Source organism: Crocuta crocuta, unplaced genomic scaffold (genome assembly GCF_008692635.1).
Source record: "Crocuta crocuta isolate KB4526 unplaced genomic scaffold, BGI_CrCroc_1.0 scaffold11, whole genome shotgun sequence".
Taxonomy (NCBI): domain Eukaryota; kingdom Metazoa; phylum Chordata; class Mammalia; order Carnivora; family Hyaenidae; genus Crocuta; species Crocuta crocuta.
This window is the reverse complement of record NW_027528624.1, coordinates 4,287,207-4,311,105: the sequence shown is the minus strand read 5'-3', so window position 1 is coordinate 4,311,105 and position 23,899 is coordinate 4,287,207. Positions and strand designations below refer to the sequence as shown.

At 43.6% G+C, this 23,899-nt stretch overlaps 1 protein-coding gene across 1 annotated transcript in view; it reads right to left on the bottom strand.

Moving 5' to 3' along the window:
* The window catches only part of TULP4 (TUB like protein 4), a 168,342-nt gene that overhangs the window by 25,252 nt on the left and 119,191 nt on the right, over positions 1 to 23,899 (bottom strand). Inside the window, exons 4-6 of the mRNA XM_077755073.1 lie at positions 14,528 to 14,708; positions 11,912 to 12,046; positions 5,350 to 5,516 (exon numbers count right to left, since the gene is read on the bottom strand). Coding sequence (XP_077611199.1) covers positions 5,350 to 5,516; positions 11,912 to 12,046; positions 14,528 to 14,708 — 483 coding nt within the window. The remainder of the gene's footprint in view (positions 1 to 5,349; positions 5,517 to 11,911; positions 12,047 to 14,527; positions 14,709 to 23,899) is intronic.

Sequence of the window (23,899 nt, the reverse complement as noted above, 5' to 3'; positions counted from 1 at the left end):
GCAAAATAAATACTGGTACCTTTCCATACTAAATTTTAAGACTATGTTAGAAAAATAACGAAGAATTTACAGATAGAGCTGATCCTCTTGTCTGAAGGTTTTGAGATCTCCCTGATGTAGGGAAATGGAATATTGTAATTCTCATTCAATGGAGGAGGCTTGGCGGTAGGGCCAGGGCCTCAGGGTACCCTTAAGTCCATATGTCAGTAGAAAGACTATACTATGTATTTGAAAGCTCTGAGAGACTATATCTTAAATGTTCTTCCCACAAAAAGAAATGGTAATTGTGTGCAGTGATGGAGGTGCTAGTGAACTTTATGATGGCAATCCTATTATAATACATAAGTGTATCAAATCTACACTTGTATACTTTAATTTATACAACATTGACGTCAACTATATCTCAACAGAGCTGCAAATAAACAAATAAATAAGAAACCACACACAAAATCCTTTTAGACCTTTTTGAATACTTTTATACTTTTTTTTACATGTCATCTTATTTTTTTAATGTCTCATTTCCTTCTGGTGCTGATTTTCCTGTGCTGTTTCTGGGTACATCAGCCTACAAAACCCTCCCTACAAAAGTTGTTGTTTTGGGAAGAATAAGGCTCAAAGTGCACATGCCAACAGATGTGGGGTGGGGGTGTCTCGATTCCGCTGCCTCCCCATCCATGACCTCTACCCTCTGTCCCCAAGGATCCGCGGTGCCTGCAAGTAGGACCCCACTGTCTGCCTGCCCACAGCGCGCCACCTGCCCCAAGAGCCGCCCACCTATCAGAACTGGCTGCAGTAGGAGAGAAACGTAATGGATGTTTAATTCCACTAAACCTGGGAGCAGAGAAGGGTGCACACTAACCCAGCTCCACAGATTAATGCATTTGTTTGAACAGGTGCTGTCTGCTAGGGAAACACTCAGGTGTAAATCTGCAGACTTCATCTCTCCCCAGTCACACAAAAATGACTATTTTTAGAACTGATGGCCAGAACTGTGAAGTTGGTAACATTCAAATCTCAATTCGTGTGGGCAAGTCCAATACTTTGCATGTCTAAACCCAAAGCAAAAGGACGAGAACATGAGCAACATTTCGGGGAGCATTAGGGTAGTAGAAATCTAGTGCTCTGGTGAGTCTGATGAAACAGGAGAGGTATTAGCTGGAGAGACATGCTATTTAAATGGAGGTCTGGTGAGTGGTTAATGCACAGTCAAGTTGTCCTCTCAAGGACCTGCCTGTCTTGCTGTCTGATGCCGATCCACATGAGGGAGGCAGGCGAGTCTGCTCCTCTTACGCCCTTGGCTACAGCACAGGGACTGTATTAGTAAATGGTCAGTTTCAGCCCCTCCGGCACATGAAGACATGCTGCATCCTCCCCAGCCTCGTCTCCTGCTGCCCACGATGTACGCTGCACACTCACGCCAGCATCTGCTCATCCCCTGAGATGCCAGTCAGTCATGCAGTGAGCTGTCTGTCAATGTCTACAATCGGCCACGCACATTCCAAATGCTACGGATTGATAATGAATAAAATAAAATCCCTGCCCTCACGGAGCTGACACTGGGAGGCAGGACAGGGAGACAGATGCACATCCTCTCTCTGATGGGGAATACTAGATCATGTCAGGATGGGGGCATGAGAAAGAGTGAGGGGGTTGTTTTAGATAAGGGGCAGAGAAGGCTGCTCCAAGGAGATAGTTTTAGCAGAGGCCTGACTCAGATGGGGGCGCCTGGGTGGCTGAGTGGGTTAAGTGACCAACTTCGGCTCAGGTCATGATCTCACGGTTCGTGGGTTCGAGCCCCGCATCGGGCTCTGTGCTGACAGCTCAGAGCCTGGAGCCTGTTTCAGTTTCTGTGTGTCCCTCTCTCTCTGACCCTCCGCTGCTCATGCTGTCTCCTCTCATAAATAAATAAAATGTTAAAAAAAAACAACATTAAAAAAATAAATAAATAAAAATTGAAAGCATCCTCATCTTATTGCTATTTTTGTATATTGCAGTGAGTTGTATGGAGTCCTCTAAAAATTTACGAGGAATAAAAAACAGGATGTTCTTTTTATATTAAAGATAAGCTGCTCAAGAAAGATAAAAGACAACAGACAACAAAAGGGTCAAATCCAGCTGTCCCAAGAGAGGGACAGTGAAGCTGTCTGAAGCCACTGTTTATGGCTGATGAAGGCCCCAGGCTGATTACCGGGGACCGACCCATGGAGCTGTCTGACCCTGTGGATGCCAGAGGGCTCTCTGGAGGGCTCTCCCAGGCCCCTACATCCAGGGAAGCTCTGCCCCTCATTTCCACAGCTCCCCTAGGAAGTAGGATGTTTTCTGTCTTAGAGGAAATGCACTCCCATGTCTAACATTGGAAGGGGATGTGTACAATATCTGTACAAGAGTGTACAAAGAAGACAAGTCTTCTAGAACGGTTTACTGTTAAACAGACCAAGCTGGGTGACTGGTCACCATCACACTGTGCTGGTGGAGCCATGGACAGTTTTGAATATTACGCTGTAATGATTTGGCTGCTTACTAAAGTGCAGTAGTAAAAGCCAGCTCAGCATTCGGGCACCCAATTCGGGCAGTTTAAATAAAACTGCACCTTTCTTGTATTTTGAAAGCAGACAACTCTGGGAAGGACTTTCTTCTCATCTATTTCTAGCAAACCATGGGAAAAGCACTCCTGAGGCAGCTTTGTAAGAACAGGTACAGTTAGTCCTCAACAAAAGGGGTCAATATATGCCTTTGCTAACGGACTCTCCTTCTGGAGTACAGAGTCTATGCCCATAGCTGCAATCTCTCATTTCATTTTTCAGTTTCCACATCCATCTCTTCCTCTCCCTTCTCTCTTAATGTTTTACCCAAATATCTTACATCAACAATTGAACCTTACAAAATATAAGCTAACTCCTCCAATATGCCTTTACTGCAAAAGAAAAAAAAAATCATAAAGCTACAACAAAACCAACCAACCAACCAACCAACCAACCAAAAACCTAGACCCAAATGACTGAAGTCTGCAAACTTCAGTCAGTAATGCTAACTCTAAAAACGGGTTGTCAGATGAACAGATATGCAATTATATACAGATGGTCCTAGAAACAGCTAAATGAGGTAAATTACAGAATTTTCAACTACAACAGGTAGAAAGGAAAGGAAAATAAATTACTGTACATTTCCTTATAAGAGCTTCAGCTACTCACTGGCACTGGTGTTATGAGTAAATCAGGAGAATCAATTTTAAAGCTAAGGCTGCCGCAAGTTTGTGCCCAGCAACGGTTTTGTACGCAATAACCTACAATCTAATTAACTTGGAAATAAATTATCCAATCTAAATTGCATTTAGTTCTTTCTATAAACAGCCCAATAAATTTCCTAACTTCCTTCCTGCTATAAAAACGACCCTGCCCTTGGACAACTTGAAACAGCACAGAAAACAAGTGATTTTAGAATCATTACAGAAAAAAGCTGATGCTGTCTATAATTAATCTTGTACTTGATTTAAAAAAACTTTTTTTGAGAGAGCGAGAGAGCATGAGTGTGGGGGGGGGAGGGAGAGAGAGAGAGAGAGAAAGAGAGAATGAATCCTAAGCAGGCTCTACACTTAGCACAGAGCCCAATGTGGGGCTTAATCCCATGACCCTGGGATCATGACCCGAGCCACAATCAAAAGTCGGATGTTCAACCGACTGAGGCACCCAGGTGCCCTGTTGTACTTGATTTTGGTAACATCATTACTTAACTTTGTATTATTGAGACATTTTTTTTTCAATGGTTGAAACAGATCCTAAAATGAAAAAAAGAACAATTTATTAAAATGCTGAGACACTATATGGATATTTTTCCCCAAAGAACGATCAGCTAAGCTCCCTTCCTATCTTTGAGCTCCAAACAGTTAAAAATCCAAGACCTACGTCAGTTTCACAGTTGTATGTTGCAGTTGATGAGAACTCCTACAATGGTTGAGGCCGTTGAGCCTCTACCGTATTCCAGGAATTTCAAAGAAATGAAGAAAATGTGGTCTTTGACTTCAAGAAGATAAGACAAGTGGACAGAAAAGTGTAATATCAGAAGTATCAAACATCCCAGGGGGATGCTTCATGGAGAAGAGGGATTGTAGCCGTTGGGCAGATTTACATAAGGATGCGACTGTGTTGGTGTTAAGGATGATTTCCCCCAGCTGAGATGGCTGTGGAGGGCGATCCTTGTAGAAGGAACGGAATACCAGCAGGAGGGGTGCCCTGAGTCAGACAGAAGAGTGGACAACACTGAATATACTGGGAGTGTGTTTCATTACTTCAATTCACAAATGGGTTTTTCTAATAACTGTAAAAGCCTTATTAACTCAGAAAGAGCTGGAAATGCTCATCCTCTCCTACTTGTCAGGGTAGGGATAGAAAGTCAGCATAGTATCTGAGTGAGAAGGCACCTAGCCTACCGGTTCAAACTATCAGCAGAAAGTACTAAACAAATTATATGTTGACAATTGTTCATCAACCCCACCAAGAAAATATTTACTGAGCACCTAATATGTTCTAGGCAATGCACCTGCAGTTTCAGTTTTGTTAAGATGAAGTTCTGGAGACTGGTTACACAATAACATAACAAAATTAACAATACCGAACTGTACACTTAAAAATGATTAAGAACGTAAATTCTATTATGTGTATTTTTCCACAACCAAAAAAAGAGAGATATATTTAAGTAATCAATGTCTGCATCTAATTACAAATTTCCTCGAATCTGGTGTACCTGTCTGTTTGAGCTGGGTACGGTGAGGATATAAGTCTCTAGTTTTTTACAAGCCCCATCAATCATCAACTCACTCTCAGACCTGTCTCCACTACACTCCATTAAGAATTTTGTCCTCCGTGATAGCTGATCCAGATCCGAAATGAACTGGTCTAAAGATATCTGGGAAATAAAAACAAATAGAAAAGGGCTATCTTTCTTTCCTAAAGATCTTTAAGCTTTCTTACTTACTGTTTAATAGTAATTTAGCTGAAATGCAGAAGTACATTACTGGCATAGAAAACATAACATCGGAGTGAGTAAATGAAGATTCAGCACATACTTCTGTAAGTTCTAATTTCCGCTTGACGATAAACACCAGCTCCCTCTGCTTACTCACTGTCCACTCTTTTCAGTGGGGAATGTAATAAAATATTTTGGTTAAAGGCAAAATCATGTTTCTCCTTTATCTCTTCCGGCTTATATTCCATAATTTAATTAAGGTCAATGAAACATTAAAATCTGTCAAAGATAATTACAGTAAGCATAGCCACCTCATGGTATTTAATGGAGCCCGGAGAGCATTCTAACACAGTGGCATTACAGTGAATGTCTGACACACATCCTTACTTGCACGAGCGTGTCCAGAGTGAAGATGTGCTCCCCGCGGACATTGTAGAACTTGACCATGGCACTCTTCAGAAGAGGGCCATTGGGGAGGTCACCGAGCTGGGTCTGCCGTTCCATACCAGAGACGGCCAGGAGGTCTCCCTGCGTGCACCACTGGGCCACCACCTCTGAAATCACAAAGACGACGGTCAGCATGAGGATGTGACCCTCCGTGAACCTTCACTGAAGTAGTTTAGAAAACAGTGCTGCTAAGCAAATACAATGGTGGCTCTTACCCTTTCTCTCATGAAGACAACAGCTACCCATTTCTCTGCAGACAATACAGACTCTATTTAGGTGTCTCTTACATGGACGGGGAGTATAGCTCCCCTGACACACAACTGTATCAGGCCAAACCATGTGACGAAGCCGGCATGTTAAATACCCAGCTCCAACACCAACATTACCAGAAAGGGACGTCGTGCAGAACTCTGAGGGAGCGGATAAGATAATCACATGACTCTCTGTCTGCTGCTTGTGCCCCTGCTCCCAGAGATGACTCCAAGAGGTTACAAATGCTAGAAGTAAGTCAAGAGCAAAGTCTAAGTTTATATTCATTTGATTTCTGTGCACCACTGGGAAGATAAAGTTCAGATAAAGGACATATCTCCATATGAAGGCCTTGACTTTTATTCCACATTGAGATGTTGTGAGGGGTTAGAAAAAAAGATAAATATTTCTGTTGGATGGGAGTGTTGTCAGAAATTTTCACCCTGGAGATGTGACACCCACCTACCAAGCCACTTAGTACCTATAAGAAATGGCTATGAAATGGTTTGTCAAATCCAAACGTGGCAATTTACTTATTCTGGCTGGTAAAACAAGCTAACAGTACTAATAAGATTCATAGCACAGTTCTTCTCCATCAAGGCTCCAGAACACTATCTGGCTCATAACAGACATCGCTGGCATCCGGATCTCAGAGGCCTTTCTGAGAGAGGCTGGATGGAGCTGAAGGTGCTCTGTCACGACAGGATGCATTTCAGAGCCAGGTCCAGAAGCCGGCAGGGCCTGGGCTCCATCAGGTCACGTGCCATTACAGCATCTTGCTCTTATTCACGCACATGCCCATTCTGATGTTAGTAACAGCTCCTTGAGGTCACCACTTCTCCGTGACTTCCTTTGAAGACCAGACTGTGGTCCCAGGACAAGATGGCTCTCTGGACCTGGGGAAGCAAGAGCCAGCCCATCAAGCGAGCCACTGACAGGAACTAGAGACGAGGCAGCAGATGGCTGAGGGAATGCAGCTATACACACACACACACAAAATGAAAAATCTCTACAATCTGAGTCAGTGAAAGCCTCAATAAAGGGAGTTTTTTCCCTTTTTTCTTATAAAAGGATATGAATAAAGACAAGCACAAACCAGGAAATGAAAAATATCGACCAAATATCCTGGTAGTAAGACCTAAGAAAAGATGAGAGAAGGGAGGCTCAAGGGTTTTGTGCATGTGTTTCAGTGTGCTCGGGTATCCGAAGGGTCAGGTGCTCTGGTGAGAAGCTGGTGGTGACAATGAAACTGAAATGACCTTCTCCAGATGACAGTTTTGGCAATGCAGGGAAGTCAAGAGACTGAGTCACGGATGCTGACAGGTAAAGGTGACAAAAGCAGAGTCTGCAGTTGTTTAGGATGGCAGTGTCCCTGCAGCTGCAGAAACGAAGAGGACAGCACCCAATTCTGACACTGCGCCGCTAGCTCACTCTGCTCAGGTGGTGAGTGAAATAAATACCCACACTATTCTCCTTACTATTATTTGAGTAAGATTCTTTGAACCCACCACTCAGAAAAGTGCGCTGCCGTTGGGCTGCTGTCCCTGCAGGGCTGGCGCAGACACACAGTCCACTCAGATGCTGCTCAGAGACTAGAGGCTCTGTCCCCACACGGGCGCCGGGCCCGAGGTGAGCACGAGTCCATATGGCCACAGGCAGACGCCTGGGGACCCCTCTTTAGTGCAGCTACCAAGTCATACTGAGACAGCTGTGGCCTCCACAGCCGAGTCATTCTTTAAAACAGAACAAGTTCTGTAGGAGTGAGGCCACTTCCTGTTCCGATGATTATACAACCAGCAGCATCAAGGGCGTAAGCCAGTCCTGATGCACGACCCGCATGCGGTCACCCGGGGAGGCCAGCTTACCTCAGAAAACCCCGTCACAAGGAATTTGGGAGTGGGAGTAAGAAAGAAAAACCACAGACTGTTCAGTGGCAACCAGGGCTGTGTGAGTACCTCCACAGGGCCTGAATTCCCGGGCGGGGGCGGGGGCGACTACAATTCTCATAGATGACTACAGAATCAGAGAAAAATCATATATTTATTCACTTTCTAGATTTCACGATCATAAAGAAGGAAACAGAAGCCTAGATGTGGTCAGGGCTGATCCTTCCCTGTCCCAGAAAGTTCTTATAAGTTAATGTTAGAATAGAGAATAATCCTTAATGCCTTTGCCTGATCTTTTAGTAATAATTTCACAGTTTCTAAGCTTCTAAAAATCTGTGTCAAAATATAAGCCAGGAGGAACAAAGTAATGCTTTATTCAGTAAGCCTCTTATTACTCCTGAAGCTCTCGCACAGGCTCTAGGGATGTGAGGAGTTCCACAGCACAAAAGACGCCCATCTCCCTAAAGCACTGATTTCCCTTGATTTTTTAAAAGTAATCTCTGTGCTGAACATGGGGCTCAAACCCATGACCCCAATATCATGAGTCATATGCTCTACTGGCTGAGCCGGCCAGGTGCTCTGTTCTTGATGACTTTGAAGTGTCTGTGGATTTTTACACACAAAAAAATTAGCAGAGTCACACAATTCTACTTTAGAATAGACAAATCCATAGAAAATCTTATGGATCTTTTCTGGTAAAAGCCAGGGAGGGTCAAAATTTTACTAGTAGTGAGCAATAAGAAAATTTGGCCCTCATACATTAATAAGAGCCCCCTGTGTGGTGTTAGTGCTGGGTCAAATACAGGCAGCCAAGTGTCCGAGAAAGAACAGCGCTCTTACCAAACACCACGTGCACTCGAGCTGCTGGTTGGAAGCCTGAGGTTCACAGCGGCCTCGGTCTCTTGGATGTCCACGTTAATGACTCGTCTTTTTATTAGTCATTAGACCCATATGTACTTATGCGTGGACACATGGATTTTGTGTCGAGAGAGAAAATGAGCATGTGCACAAAGGAGAAACAAATTAAGTTGGAAAGTGTGTGATGGTAAAATAACATGTGCTTTTTTTCTTTAATAACAGTGCTTCTGGTGAGCATACAGAGGATGGAGCACCACCAGGGTGTATTCAGTGAGGAAGAGGCATACAGCCTCTGGCAGCACAGACTAAGGAGTAGAGAGTACTACCAACTGAAACTACCCTGCTTCAAAACTGGCTCTTGACTTTTAACAGTGTGCAGTGAAATGATAGAGGAAATTCTGTAAAACAAAGAAACAAACCCTAGGAGTTTAATAAATTCTTTGATTTTAAGACAAATGTGGGTGAAACGAGTAGTGCCTTTGAGAGCTTGCTTTACTACAAGAGATGAAGTGGCTATAGTGGTCAGAGGGTTTCTGAGCTCCTCAATGAACTGTTTTCCCTTGAAGGGTAACAGAATATGCTACCTCAAAATACGCCACACTGGCTCTTAAAAACTATTCTGGGCTGAAGGCAACTGAGAAACAGTGAATACAAAAAAGCTCTCTCCTTCCCCGTTTGCCTAAAAGCAGGGTGTGAATCTGTGAAGGCACTCCCCCACCCTGCCCCCCGCCAGGAAGGACAGAAGTTAATCACTGGAGACAACTCTAGACCCTTATCGGCCCACTGACAGCTCCAGAAGAGTTTATATGACAAACTTTAGGAACTGGTCCTTATCTTCCATTAGTCCTCCCTGTTTACCTTCCCACTATCTGCTGCCCTAGAAACACTAAGTCCTTTCCCTTTGTCGTGTCACTTCTCCAAAAATGTACTGTTCTTCTGTTAACATGCAGTATAAGCCCAAGTTCTACCCAGGCATTTGAGTTACTCGTCTCTGAAAGCTTCTGCAGCTAAATGCAGTGCACGTGTTAATAAGCTTGTTTCTGTTTCTCTTGTCAACCCGTCTTCTGTCAGTGTAATTTGCAGGGTCCCGCCGGAAAACCTAAGATCTGTAGGGGGAAATGGTCTTTCTTCCCCTACATTCTCAATAAAAAGTATAGTAACTACAAAAGGTAAAAACTCTAAATAAGTTGAACTAATTTGTGGTTCACTATGTGATAAAGAGAAGTCCCCATATTTGGGATACTTAGCACACTCTTCTTCGAGGCAGAATCTCCTCAGCAAACACCTGCAAAGCAAGATCACCCACCACCCTATGAATCTGCAATGAAAATGGTGTAACAGGTGGTGGAGAAGAGGGTGATCACAGGGACCGTCAACTATTTGCCATTCTGTGTTCTGTGGCAATGACATAAATTACAACATTGGTGATAAAGCAGAAAATATCGTGAGTCCTGTTTCTTCAGTAACAGAGAAAGGCTAACCCATTTCAGTTCACTTTATGTGACGAGTGACCGACCTGTCCACCACTGGACAGATTACTGTGGACGGTGCAAGTTGCCACATGCCACCTTGGCAGATTCTGGTGATCTCTTCTTAGTATTACCCCCACGAAGTCGTGGACAAAAAACAAATAAATTAAAAAAAACAAACAAACAAACAACCCTGCTGCTGTTGACAGCACATGTAAGCCTGAGTCCTCATAATGTTCTGAAACCAAGACAGAAAGAGAAACTGCCTGCATCCAGCACCTATCAGATGACATCAGCTCACCTACATTTCATCTAACTGCCTGTAATTAAGAAGACTCCGTGCAAAAGCATGTCCCCCCATGAAAGTGTGAAGGATTTAGATTTAGATTTCTAGTCAGGCAATGGAAAGACTGCTAAATTTGCCTGTATCTTTAGGATGAAACTGAAGTCAAAAACTTTCACACCTGGGAGGGCCACCTGGGGTCACCCTCACAAGCCACCTCAGATGTGTTCCTCATCTCCCCCCACAGGCTTGGTGGGGGTGTGTCAGAAGTGCTGCTCCAGGACAATCTAGCTTGACAGAGAAAACAAAACAATACCTTCAAGGAATAAAAAAGTGTCCATAGGTAAGCAAGATGGCAAAGAATCAGAAAAATCGGCCATATGAAAAATACAAGGGAAGTGAGTGGCAAAGTACATTATTTTCAGTGCTAATCAGATACTTGGCAGAGAACAAGGTTCAGGACTCCAGGACTTGAGGCAGGTTCTGAGGAATTAATAACCTTGGCTAAAGGTTTAAAAATAGAATTTCTGAAGAAGAAAAGAAGAGCTCGGATTACTGAATATTTGTGAGAATTTTTGATGACCATCCCTGCACTTTAGCTCCACAAAGGTCAGAACATTCAGAAAAGAATTTCCAGAAAAGCCCAAGGAATGTAGGTTCATCTTCATCATCATCATCATCATCAAAAATCATCATTATCACACAGACGAAATTCTTAGTCAGCTTCTAAAGGAGCCTATTTGTGGTATAAAGAGGGACTTCTACATAGTTCATGTCCCTCAGGAGTTTATAGGATAAATAATTCCTCACAATTATAGTTTTGAAACAGCAAAATGGGACACCCACAAAAAGGAGAACTTGTAAAAATATTCTCTAGTTTTAAAACGGAATTAAGAAGTGCTTGGGGGCATGTGGACACGTACGATGTTAAGTACACAGCCTTGAGTTTCCATATCATCCTGGCACTTCCCGAGTAACTCAGACAGGAAGCACATGGCACGACTCTCCGAGGCCAGTTCTGAGTGACAGTCGTAACTTGAACTGCAGGTTCTGGTTTGCCCCTGATCTTCCACTCAGATTACAGTAGGTCCCTTCAACTTTGAGACCAGAGGCAATTCAGGGATTTCTACACCCTACCATTGAATCCTGAAGAGACAGAACTGTTTTTCCAAAGATCTCATCAGGGTCACAAGGTGAGTAAATATTCTTGAACTGCAAAATCTGGAATATGCCAGATGCCTATGGACAGTGATTTTCTTGTGAGATAACAGATTTCATAACACCTGTCAGGAAAGTCAGCATTTGGCGGCTGCTGTTTACATCAATGCCTCAGTCTGGCAGCTGTGAGAACTTTGCCGCACAACCGCTGGTTTCTTAATAAGCCTCAAAGTAACAGGGGCTTCTGTGAACAGCTGTGCTGGCCTGCTGCCCCTGGAACGGCAGGTGCCGAGGTCCAACACTGTACAGACATCGTATCACGTTAGCCGGAGGCAAACGCATACGCCCGCGGGGTCACTCTTGTTGCAGGAGGAAAAGAACAGAAAGGCAAAGCCCGTCAGGGGTCCCTCCTCAGCATAAGCCTCAGTAACGGACTGTCAGATAAGCAGAGGAGCAAAAGGAAAAGGCCTTCACTAAGAGGCTCCGTTAGGCCTGCAGACGGGCGGCAGTGGCTAAGTGCTGGGTGCGGGACACCCACTGGACGGCAAATGCACACAGGGACAATGTGTGGGCCTGGGGTCACATGCAGCCTTCTGTACCTTTCAGCCCTGAGCGGATGACAGTAGGAGACAAGTCATCGTAGTTGTTCATTAAGCTGATGTCGCCCGAGGTGAAGCTGACAGTGAGCAACGGCTTGATGTTCTGCACCGGGATGGGACACGCGGCTGGACCATCTGCTGGGACAAAAGTGCTGAGTGAAACGAAGGCAAGGCCCACATGACCCAGAGCTAGGCCCCCTGGTGCAGCCTGGCAGAGGCCTTAACAATGCCTGATGCTGCAGACTGCACTCTGGACAGTGACGCCACGGAGCAGAGCAACCCTGCACGCAGCACTGAGGGGCTACACGGGGCCGTCAGGAGGAAGGCACCAGGGAACCTGGAATCAGAAGCCGGGCGGGGACAGATGGCCCTGGAGGCACCAGGTGGGGCACCTGGGGCTCTGCTGTTTGGTGATGAGAACATGTGTGAAGATTAGTAACTCGTGTGTTAATGCATCATGTTTCTAATGGTGTGTAAACAAATTATTTTAACGTCACATAACGTGTAAGGACGGTGGAAAGAGGGATTGAAACAATTTCTTAATCTTGGTCCAATGTACAGAGAAGTTGTTTTCTAACACTAATGCCCTTTCATGGAACACTATAGGAAATAGGGAGCCACAGCAGCCACGATGAGTAACTTTTTACCACAAGAGACTCCAAACCTGGAGAGAAAGCCAAGGTTGGCTGGCGCTCATAAACAGTTCTGCGACATCTGCAGTGCACGGCCAGTATAAAGAAAATTCTACTTTGTAAGTACAAGGAGTACTCATGGAGGCTAAGGAAGAGCTGTGATGGGTCATGTTCTGGATCCTTCCACATGCTGTTTTAAAAGTAAAAGTCAGTCCTTCCCACAGGCCAGGATAAATCAGGGCTCTTTCAGAAGGCCCCCCGCAGGCCTCACACCCATGCTGAGCTCATCCCTGGGACCCAATCAGAGTGGGCTGGCCTGACATCCGCATGCTCACCCCCACCTTGGCCCTGCCTGTGGAGGATCCTCAGGTATTACCTTCCTTTGCTTCACCTTAAGATGCTGTATGTACTTACCTCTGTGCTCAAATCCCCCAGGCCACCAAGAAAAACCCAGCTGTATGTGAAAGGCAAATCCCAGTCACCCTCCAAACTGCCCCATGGCTCTGAGAAGGGAAATGTGTTCGAGTAGCAGCCAGGGTCTAAATTCTATCCTTGGACTCATTCTGAACCTGCTTTATAACTTGGTCTCTAGATCTTGTTTTTTCCCCATAATACATGGGGCTAAGTAAACCTACATTCGATCTAATAAAGTTGTTTTAAAAGTATGCTGGCAAGAATCCAACCTTGTATGATACTAACTTTATTACTATGAGGCTGGAGAAATGGTTGACACTTCACTCAAGGTTGGGGCCCTACTAGGAAAGGGTATGTTTATGTCTCAAATGGAAGTACACTCTCCCTCCCCGATTCCCATGCATCCTGAAACACTCCCTCCCAACAGATCTAAAGGTTCTTTCATGTGAAAACATGGTCTTCTCCTTAAACAAATGACTGAATGAATGTGTGGATGTCTCTGGGAAGCACCATGTATTATATATCATGTCTGGGACAGAAGATGATGAAATGAGGGCACTCCAAGTACCAATGGGGGTAGATGCCAATGGGGGAGAGAGTTAAAAATCTATTCCCTGGACCAGCTCTTCATAGGATGAACATGCCACAGTCACAGGAGAAGGGACCAGCACGAGGACAGAAGCCCTGCAGCGGTATGCCCGAGCCGGATCTCCCACTACAGCACAATGCATTTTTCCTTTAAAAAAGAGGAGGAGGAGGAGGGGAGGAGGAGGAGGGGAGGAGAAGAGGAGGAGGGGGAGGAGGAGAGGAAGAAGAACGGAGTACTGGGAAGTGCCACAGTCCTGAGCAGGCCAATGCCGAATGCTGCTGTTGGCGAAGGCCAGCATGAACATCAGAGGTTTCTGCTTTTTGTGCATGTATGTGGGGGGTGTGTCTCTTATACATTTGAGAGAGAAAACACACTGCAAAGGTGAAGGAGCCTGGAGTCTGAAATTATCCCCACCAAGAGTCTGACACCTTTCCTTCCCAGTCCAAATATTAAGAAACAAGATGCCAATCCATCTAAACCGACATTGTGGTGAGGCTTACAGGGGAAGACAGGTTCCTCTGAACTGAGAAAAGAAGTTTCCCCCCCAAACACAGACAGGGCCATGAATGGCAGCCCAGTGTACTGGCCTGCATTACAGGCAGAACTAATCCTTTTCTCACACAACTAAAGCTACGGGCTTTAATGACATTAGGGATTTGGAACACCACAGATTAAGTTATAGTAATAGCACAGCATTTCTCATCTCCAGCTCTCTTTATTCTTGCTAAGCAGCTAAGCCCCACAACACCCTAGGGACATGACAAGGGTCATTTCATGTCTAGTGAAACCTAAGCCAATGGAGCTTCATCAGCTGCACGGTGATTCTGAGAAAAGGGAAGGCACAGGGAAGACGGCGGAACCGAAACCAGGCATCAGGCCGGAACCGAAACCAGGCATCAGGCCGCCCTGCCTTGTGCTTCGCCGGAGCTCTTTCTGGTGAGTGCCCATGGTGGACCTTCGCCCCCTCCTCTGGCTTCCTACCTTGGGGCGGGGAGTAGTCGTCTGAGTCTGTGTCGCTCTCGCTGCTGTCCTCCACCAGGAAGGCGGGGCAGTTCCAGGACATGCTGAGGATGCCATCGGACTCGTGCAGGAGCACGTGGGCCAGCATCCTGCCGTGGCAGTCCATGACGATCACCTGCCCGTCGGCCGTGCCAAACAGCACCTGCAACCAAGGACCAGAACCTTTGACGGAAAGCATTAAGTACCAGAAACTTAGCTGGCTATTCATCTGCAAGCATTCTAGTCCTCTAATACTGAAATCTGACTAATGGCAAAATAAACACATGTGTTATGCTGTATGTATATTTACAAGTAACACCAACAAAATCACTGTCTCACTTTGTGCTCACTGTTTTTGTTTGCATGTTACATTTTTTTGGTTGGAGAAGGAAGGTTGAGAAGAGGAAAATATTTATTTTTCTTCAACAAAAAAAAGCAGGAGTGGAGGTCTGGTAAGAGTTTTTCAAATTTAGAAGAAAAGCTTCAGGTGTATGTTTGACCAAAGAGAAAATATATTTGGTTATATAAGCAGGTTATCTAACCACATTTGGAAAAGATGTTCCTGAAATAGTTTGTCTAATGTTTTATTGAACTAAGAAGAATAGTTCTTACTGTATTAATAATTAATGTTATAATGTATTAACAGTATTAACACATTCACTGAGTGCTTACGTTGTGCTAAGCACTATACTAAGAGCTTTGCTTCATGTATTGTCAAAGTAATCCTGTGAGTTAAGTATCAGCACTGTTGATACAGAACTCTGAGGGACCTGACACCCTCACTTCATCTGGCCTGGAGCACACATGCAGGAACGTGCTGGGGGTACAGGCAAGTGCACGGGCAGAGCTGACGCACAGGCAGGGCAGAGGAGAGGTTGGCCCCCTCCATCAGAGCAGCAGAGAAATCTCACAGCTGCCAGAAGCCCTCTGACATGAGCTGTGTCTTCTAGCTGGATGGCCCCATGGAAAGCAGGACCTCCACAGGGGAGTCACCATGTTCTCTTCTGCCTTGTGTGGTGCTAGTGTCTGCCATCTGTTGGCATTTAAAACTTTGTATCTTTTGTGTTTAATGAGATCCCTGTATCCATCAGCAACTGTCAGGAGAAGCATGACAAGTCTTTCTATCTTGCAGGTGCAGAAACCACCTGAGAGGTCACATCAGTTGACAAGGCCATTAAGTGATCAAGCCACCAGGCTCTCTTACTGGAAAGACTAGGATTTACACAGAGGGAAAGTTATTTAGTGAGTGTTAGGTCCTTGCCTCCTTTTGCTATAAAGATTTTGACATTAAGCTCCTTGGGAGCAAAGACTGTCCACAGCTGTCTCCCTGGCACCTAACATCTTTGGGTACAGAGGGCACTTAATAGTATTTACTATTAAATAAAGTCAGTGACTGTCCAAAGGCATTCTTAGGACATAAATCCTGACGATTAAGATAGATTAATTGCAAGGGAAGATATATTTCATTTAAGTAGTAAAAAGCTCACAGAATTTACAGAGCTGTTTTAGAATAAATCAACTGTCTATCAAACATTCCTTTAGGGGCGCCTGGGTGGCTCAGTCGGTTGAGCGTCTGACTTTGGCTCAGGTCATGATCTTACTATTTGTGAGTTCGAGCCCCACATCAAGCTTGCTGCTATCTGCGTGGAGCCCATTTTGGATCCCCTGCCCCCCTTTCTCTGTCCCTCCCCAGCTCACACTCTCTCAAAAATAAACAAACATTAAAAAAAAATTCCTTTAAACATGTCTACATTTTAATGACTGAAAGCTAAAAAAAAGGCTAAGACAGTTTTCTCCAGGGGCAATAAGGAATCTATTACTGCACTGGGCTTAAAGAAAACACACACAAACTACTAGGAAGACAATACAACATTTTAGAAGAAGTGGAATTTTTGTCTAGCAATGGAGAAAACCAGTCTCTGTTGGCATGTCTGCACAGACCTCATGAGGCACTGGCACAGTGATCAAGACGTTGGGGGCGGCCAGGGGCGCCTGGGTGGTTTAGTCGGTTAAGCGTCCGACTTTCGCTTGGGTCATGATCTCGCGGTTCGTGGGCTCGAGCCCCGCATCGGGCTCTGTGCTGACTGCCAGCTCAGAGCCTGGAGCCCGTTTCAGAGTCTGTGTCTCCCTCTCTCTCTGACCCTCCCCTGCTCACCCTCTGTCTCTCTCCAAAAAATAAAAAAATAAACATTAAAAAAATGTTAAAAAAAAAAAAAAAAAAAAGACATTGGGGGCGGCCAGACCTGCTAAAGCCCTGAAAGAGGCACCTGCTGAATGCACTTGGCAGGCAGTTTTCAATGGTGATAAATATGGAATATGACTTCCTGTAACTTTAACTGAGATGTACAATTTATATGTTTCAAAAGATGTGCAGGAACTTCTCTATAAGGCCACTGTCATGGGTGATGTCCCCAGGAAGCAAGCTGTTTTTGTCCCCCTTCCCACATTCTCCTTAATTTGCTCAGGTATGTTTTGAAGAGCAACCATGTCTTGGTGCTGGGTGAAGGGGTTATGTGACCATGTATGCCTTCTGTTTCTAATAAAGTAGCTCATGAGCAGGTCACAGCCAACAGTTATTCTTCACAAGTACCCAGACTTGATATATATCAATCCCAGACATGTTCCCACCCCCTCCTGTTAGAGGTTCACATTGCCCTAGTCTGTCACTGGTACAGTCATCAGTTTTCATACCTTTCTGTGCAATATTTGATTTCTGTCTGACTCCCAGGCTAGACTGTAAGCTTTTCAGGGCATGGCCTGTATGTGCTCTGCTCACTATCTCCCCAGGGCCTGTCAGAGTAGATGTCACATGGTAGTAAGTATCTGTGAAGGGAGGGAGGAAATGCCTCTGCATTGAAGGATCTTTTGAGTAATGCTCACATTTTTCCATTTGAGAGAAGAACAGATACCAGACAATAGAACAGACATCTAGGTGATTTAGTGAGGCATCAGCGCTCAACATTACACTTAAGCCAGCCCCCAATTCCCTGCCATGAATCAATCCCAACTATAGCTCTCCTGGGCGGATAACGTACTACTAAGATCAGAGAGAAGGAAAAAAGCAGCACTAACAGTCTAGTTGTCAAGCAGTGATGGAGGAAGTTACTCTGTTTGGGAAGAAGTATGCCACAGGTTACTCGAGAACACTGATACATGAAATCAGATTTAAAAAAAATCTCCTCTATTTCATGTTCTTTTCATGCCTAATCACTTCCAATGAGACAAAGCTTATGTGAGCAAAGGCCTTGAAAAGAACATGACAGAAAAGTCTAATAATAATGAATACACAAACACACATGTGTCAATCTCTGCTTCTACTCCCTAATTCTGGTGCTTTAGACAGGTTGGTGCTGGTTCCTCCTTTCTAACTCTGTCTTCTTCTAAGCTTGGTCCTGGGTGGTCTTCCCTCTCAGGGAGATCACATGTGTTCTTGTGTTCATGGCCTCAAAGATCCTGTTCATGGCTGGCTCCCTGCTCAAGTCTCTCCCCTAAGCTCTAGACTCCCACATCAGACTGCCTACCTGGCAACCTACCCCTGGATGCGCCAAAGGCCCATCAGAACCAACATGTCCCAGATGAAATGCATGGCTTCATCCTCTCCCCAACCTCCACACACACATACAAACACACAGTCTCATCCTCCTGCAGCCAAGACTGTGGCTTGTGTTTTATCTCCAATGTCCAGGACAGTGTCTGGTATAGAACAGGTACTCAGACATCGTGTGTGAAAGCTTTGGGGGACCCACCCCATGGAATTAACCTCATTCTAACCAAGGGCAACTCAGCATTCTCAACTTGGCTCTGTTTTCGCATATCTCTTTCCCGTTAAACTGTGAGCTTCTCGAGCACAGGTCTGCACCCCCAGGTTCTCACGTGTTGCTGGTCACAAGCAAAGGTTCAGGGGCTATTAATAAATGTATTTCTGCCCAAAGCTTTGGCCTTTACTCAAATTTTCCTACAAAGGAAGCAAAAACTTCTTTCCTGTTTAGACTATTGAATCCTCCCACAAAACTGGCCTCCAAAATACTTTAAAAAATGGATGAAGTAAATTTCTGTCTCATATTTTTCCTGCTGTTCTTCCCTGTTGGACGGCAGGCTTCGTGTAGGGTCAGGGACAAGCTTCCCTCTGTAACGTGTACACCAAGAACCAAACAGGCTGGGAGAAACCTACTGGCCCTGAGGCCACACCCGTTCAACGGCTGCCTGTCACTGCACGCAGTGTTTAGTAACCGGGCACTCCAGTCTAAACTATTTTTAGATGTAATTATTTAAAAATATAACACAATTATTATCAGTAATTTAAAATGAACCAAGCCACAAACCAAAGGTGATAGGAAAATGATATAAAATCACTCACAAGACTTCTGTTTTGGAACCAGTGATAATATCTCCTCAGTACTTTTATTTTTGGAGACCAGTATTCATCTAAATTCTTGAATAAAGACCATGTTAGGAAGTTTCAACTATAAAAATACACCACATCTTTTGTAGCAGAGTTTAACTAGTAGCCATTGGAACTAGTTTCAGAAGAAGTTGACCCTTTTGTCCATTTATTTGCTTCTGTGATTTAAAGCTAGGAGAGCAGGTAACAAAGTGATTACACATTCCTACCAGTAACCTCTACTCCGTTGGTGGCAAATGTCTAAATGTGCCACTGTGGAGAGAGGAATGAAGGGACCAACCATGATGTCTCTGTTCTTTAGAAGGATTCTTCTATTCAGAAATACCACTGAAGGGGCGCCTGGGTGGCTTAGTCAGTTAAGTGTCCGACTTTCGCTTAGGTCATGATCTCGCGGTTTGTGGGTTCGAGCCCCGCATCGGGCTCTGTGCTGACTGCCAGCTCAGAGCCTGGAGTCTGTTTCAGTCTGTGACTCCCTCTCTCTCTGACCCTCCCCTGCTCACGCTGTCTCTCTCTCTCCTAGAAATAAATAAAACATTAAAAAAAAATTTAAAAACAAAAACAAACAAACAAAAAAACCAGAAATACCACTGAAGTCAAATTTATTTTTGAAAGACCCCCCCCGTTGGGGTTTCAGAGCACTACCTTTCAAATGCTTCAAGGCAGATTGGAATATTTTGCAACTAGAGTCATTGAAATCAGACAGTTGTAAGTGATAGAATTTGTCACCTAACAGATTATTTCCCGTTTTTATTTTTTAATTTTAAAGATGAAATGTAATTTCACAGTTGACTATAACAGTAATTTCTAAAACAGACATTTTAAGATTTATGCTAGGGTGCTTGGGTGGCTCAGCTGGTTGATTGTGGTCCAACTCTTGATTTTGGCTCAGGTCATAATCTCATGGTTTGCAAGATGGAGCCCCACATCGGTCTCTGTGCTGGCAGCATGGTGCCTACTTGGGATTCTCTCTCTCCCCTCTCTCTGCCCCTCCCCTGCTCATGAGCGCTCTCTCAAAAATAAATAAGCATTAAAAAAAAAAAAAAACACTTATTCTGATAAATATGGGAAAGAAATCCCAGTAAAAATACCTACAATAAAAATGTGTACCTTTGGGTTAAACATGTAATTCTGGTCATTGCCCTGTTTCACTGCAAAACAACCTCTTACAAACTAACTCATAAAGACGACACACTATCTTATGTTTAAAGAGTTTCAGAGAAGAAAATACTCTCTCTGCCCCAGGCATCAATTTTAATGGTAAATAATTCCTATTGCTAGAACATTCTTCTCCAAATCTTTCAGGCTCTCTTTTTAAGTTTATTCACCCTTCTAAGATGCCCACACGTGGTTTCTGGGGTGGAGGAGAGTGGTCTGAGTACAGGTCTAATTAAAACATACATTTAACTAGAACATCTCCAGAAGTAATTGGAAATAGCAATTACTTTTGGGGAAACAGAAGGAGGAGGCTTGGGGATGGTGGGGGAAAGGGTATTTTTCATCATATACCCCTTTGAATATTTAAATTTTTATACCATGTCAATATACTATTAAAAATATATTTAAGTATGCACTGAATGAGGTAGAGAAAAGTGTTCCAGGAATAGAGCTCTTTATCAGGTCTGTGGAGTAGGGTGAAAATGCCTAGAGCAGCCACCCAAGACAACATGATCCTTGGAAATGCTAAGGACACTAATCTAATTACTTACATCACTTCGAATTGATCATTTATCTCCCTAAGTGTTAGTCTCCTCTGTAGAGGCTAAAAAAGTTATATTAAATGCAGTCTCAGATCCTTTTCTGTTTTAAAATGCTCCAAGTTTTAGGGCGCCTGGGTGGCTTAGTTGGTTGAGCATCTGACTTCAGCTCAGGTCATAATCTCATGGTTTGTGAGTTTGAGCACAATGGGGTCTGTTGCTGACAGCTCAGAGCCTAGAGCCTGCTTTGGATTGTGTGTCTCCTTCTCTCTCTCTCTGTCCCTCCCCACTCCCACTCTGTCTCTGTCTCTCGAAAATAAGCAAACATTAAAATGCACCAAATTTTAAAAATACATCTAAATATAGTTCTCAATATATGAAAATAGTAATTTTTTCCTACGGCTACTAAAAAACTTCAACAGAAGGGCGAAGACAAAATGATTCAGAAGAAAGTAAAAGTCTCTGATGCACAGTAGCTGTTGGGTACACAGTGATGGGCGCTGACCCAATAGTACCTGACTGGGGTCAAAGATGAACAAAACCAGAAACTAAGGAGGTAAGAACAGACTTTTACCAGTATAGCTGCTGGCATAGGGAAGAGAGTCCAGCGTGAAGTGAACTCAACTACCACTTGTATGGAGGTGACTGGGGGTGGGTGGGTGGAAATACACAAAAAGTGGAAGGAGGGGTTTGTCAATGTGATTAGGCCACTTGGGCTTGCTAGCTAGCGCTTACTGAAATTAGGGTCCTACACACCTACAGAGACTGGGGTACAGGGGCACTCCTACCAGGTCCTGTCCAGAACAATAGTAAATTCTTTTGGCAGCCTTGAACTTTCCCAGGCAAGAAGTTAAGGGGGCTGGAGTTGTCATCTTTAGTGATACAGCTTTGAGCTGATAGAAACCATGCTAGTGCTTGTTCGAGTCTCTTAGACTGTGTGTGTGTGTGTATGAAATCATTTGTGATGAGAATCCTGTTTTATAGGCCAAGGTTAAGGCCTAGTCATGAAGAGGGCTCAGTGGGTCTTGCCTAGAATTTGATTAGAAGAGCATCACGGGTAGGGGCACGCATATCACCTCTCCCCAACAAAACACAAGGATATAGTCAATGCCAAGGGTTGGGCTGTCCAGGGCAGCATTGCATTTGTGGTTTAGGAATGCTGCAGGTAACCCTGGGAAGCTTAATTTTGTAATTGAGCCAACTGAATGAACACTGGCATTCATACAAGGGCTCTACGTTAAACCACAGCTGCCATCACACTGCTGTATTAATAAAGGCTGAGGAAGAAAACAGAACACTAAATGAACAAGAAATAGAGGGGCACCTGGGTGGCTCAGTTGGTTAAGTGTCTGACTTCGGCTCAGGTCATGATCTTGCAGTTTGTGAGTTCAAGCCCTGCACTGGGCTCTGAGCTGACAACTCGGAAGCCTGGAGCCTGCTTCGGAATCTGTGACTCCCTCTCTCTCTGTCCCTTCCCTACTCAAAATCTGTCTCTGTCTCTCAAAAAAATAAATAAATGCAAAAAAAAAAAAAAGAAAAGAAAAAGAAATTGATTTCAAAATAAATTCAGAGCCTCAATATACTATAGTGGTAAGAAAACTTAACATGGGATCTGTTAAGTTTTCAAGTGTACAATACAGTATTAAGTACAGGCTCAATGTTATCCAGCATATCTCCAGAACTTAATCATCTTCCACAACTAAAACTTCATACCCATTGAACAGCAACTCCTTGTTTTCCCTACCCCCAGCTCTGGGCAACCATCATTCTATTCTCTGCTTCTAGGAGTCTATTTTAGATACCTCATTTAATTGAGATTATATGGTATTTGGGTTTCAGTGACTGGAATATTTCACTTAGGATAATGCCCTCAAGGTTTACCCATGTATTATTCAGCCTTCCTAAGGATGAATAATATTCCATTGTATGTATGTGTATATTCATATACATTTACATATACAAATATACACACACACATACCACACTTTCCTTGTCTTTTCATTCACTGATGGACATTTAGGTTGTTTCCCCATCTTGGCTACTGTGAATAATGCTGCACTGAACAGGTTGCACAAATATCCCAAGACCCTGATTTCGATTCTTTTGGATAAATACTCAAAAGAATTTTGGGACTGCCACATTACATGGTAGTTCAATTTTTCATTTTTTGAGGGACCTCCATACTGTCTATATGCAACAACATTTTACAATCCCATTCCAGTTTCTCCACATCCTAGCCAACATTTATTTGTGGTGGTTTTTTTTCCCCAAAACTATTCTTAACAGATGTGAGGTGATAACTGATTGTGGTTTGGATTTGCATTTCCTTGATGATTACTGGCTAAGCATCTATCATTTACTTGTTGGTCACTGATCTGTTTTCTTTGTAGAAATAACTATTCAAATATTTAGTCCACTTTTTAATCTGGCTTTTAGTTTTTTGTTACTTAATTAAAGGAGCTCCTTCTAGATTTTACTTATCACATACATGGTTTGCAAATATTTTCTCCCATTCCATAGGTTGACTTTTCACTCTGCTAATTGTTTTCTATGCTCTGCAGAAACTTTTAAATTTGATGTTACATACTTGTCTAATTTTGTTTTTGTTGCCTTTGTTTTTCGTGTCCTAACCAAAAAAATCATTGCCAAGACCAATGACATGAAGAATTCCAATGCCTTCTCCTAAGAGTTTTACATTTTCAGTCTTGATTTTTAACTTTTAGTCCAGCCTGAGTAGGGTTTTGTATATGCTGTAAGACAAGGGTCCAATTTCATTGTTTTGCATATGAATATTCAGTTATCCTCGAAACATTTGTTCATAAGGCTATCCTTTCCTTTCCTCATTGTATTTTCTTGGAATCTTTGTTGGAAGACAGCTGACCAGATACACACTGGTTAATTTCTGGGCTCTCTATTCTGTTCCACTAGTCTCTCTGCCAGTACTTATGCCAGTACCACACTTTATTTAATGTGGCTCTGTAATGTATTTTGAAATCAGGAAGTGTGATTCTTCCAGCTTTGTTCTTCTCAGAACTGTTTTGGCTATTTCAGGTCTTTTGTGATTCTATTTTAATTTCAGGATTTTTTTTTTCTATCTTTGTAAAAAAAAAAAAATGCCACTGGGAGTTTGATATGGAGTGCACTGAATCTGTAGATCGCTTTGTGTAGTATGGGCATTTTAACAACATTAAGTCAGTTCATAAACATGAGATATTTCCCCCTTTATTTGTGTCTTCTTTAATTTCTTTCATTAGTGTT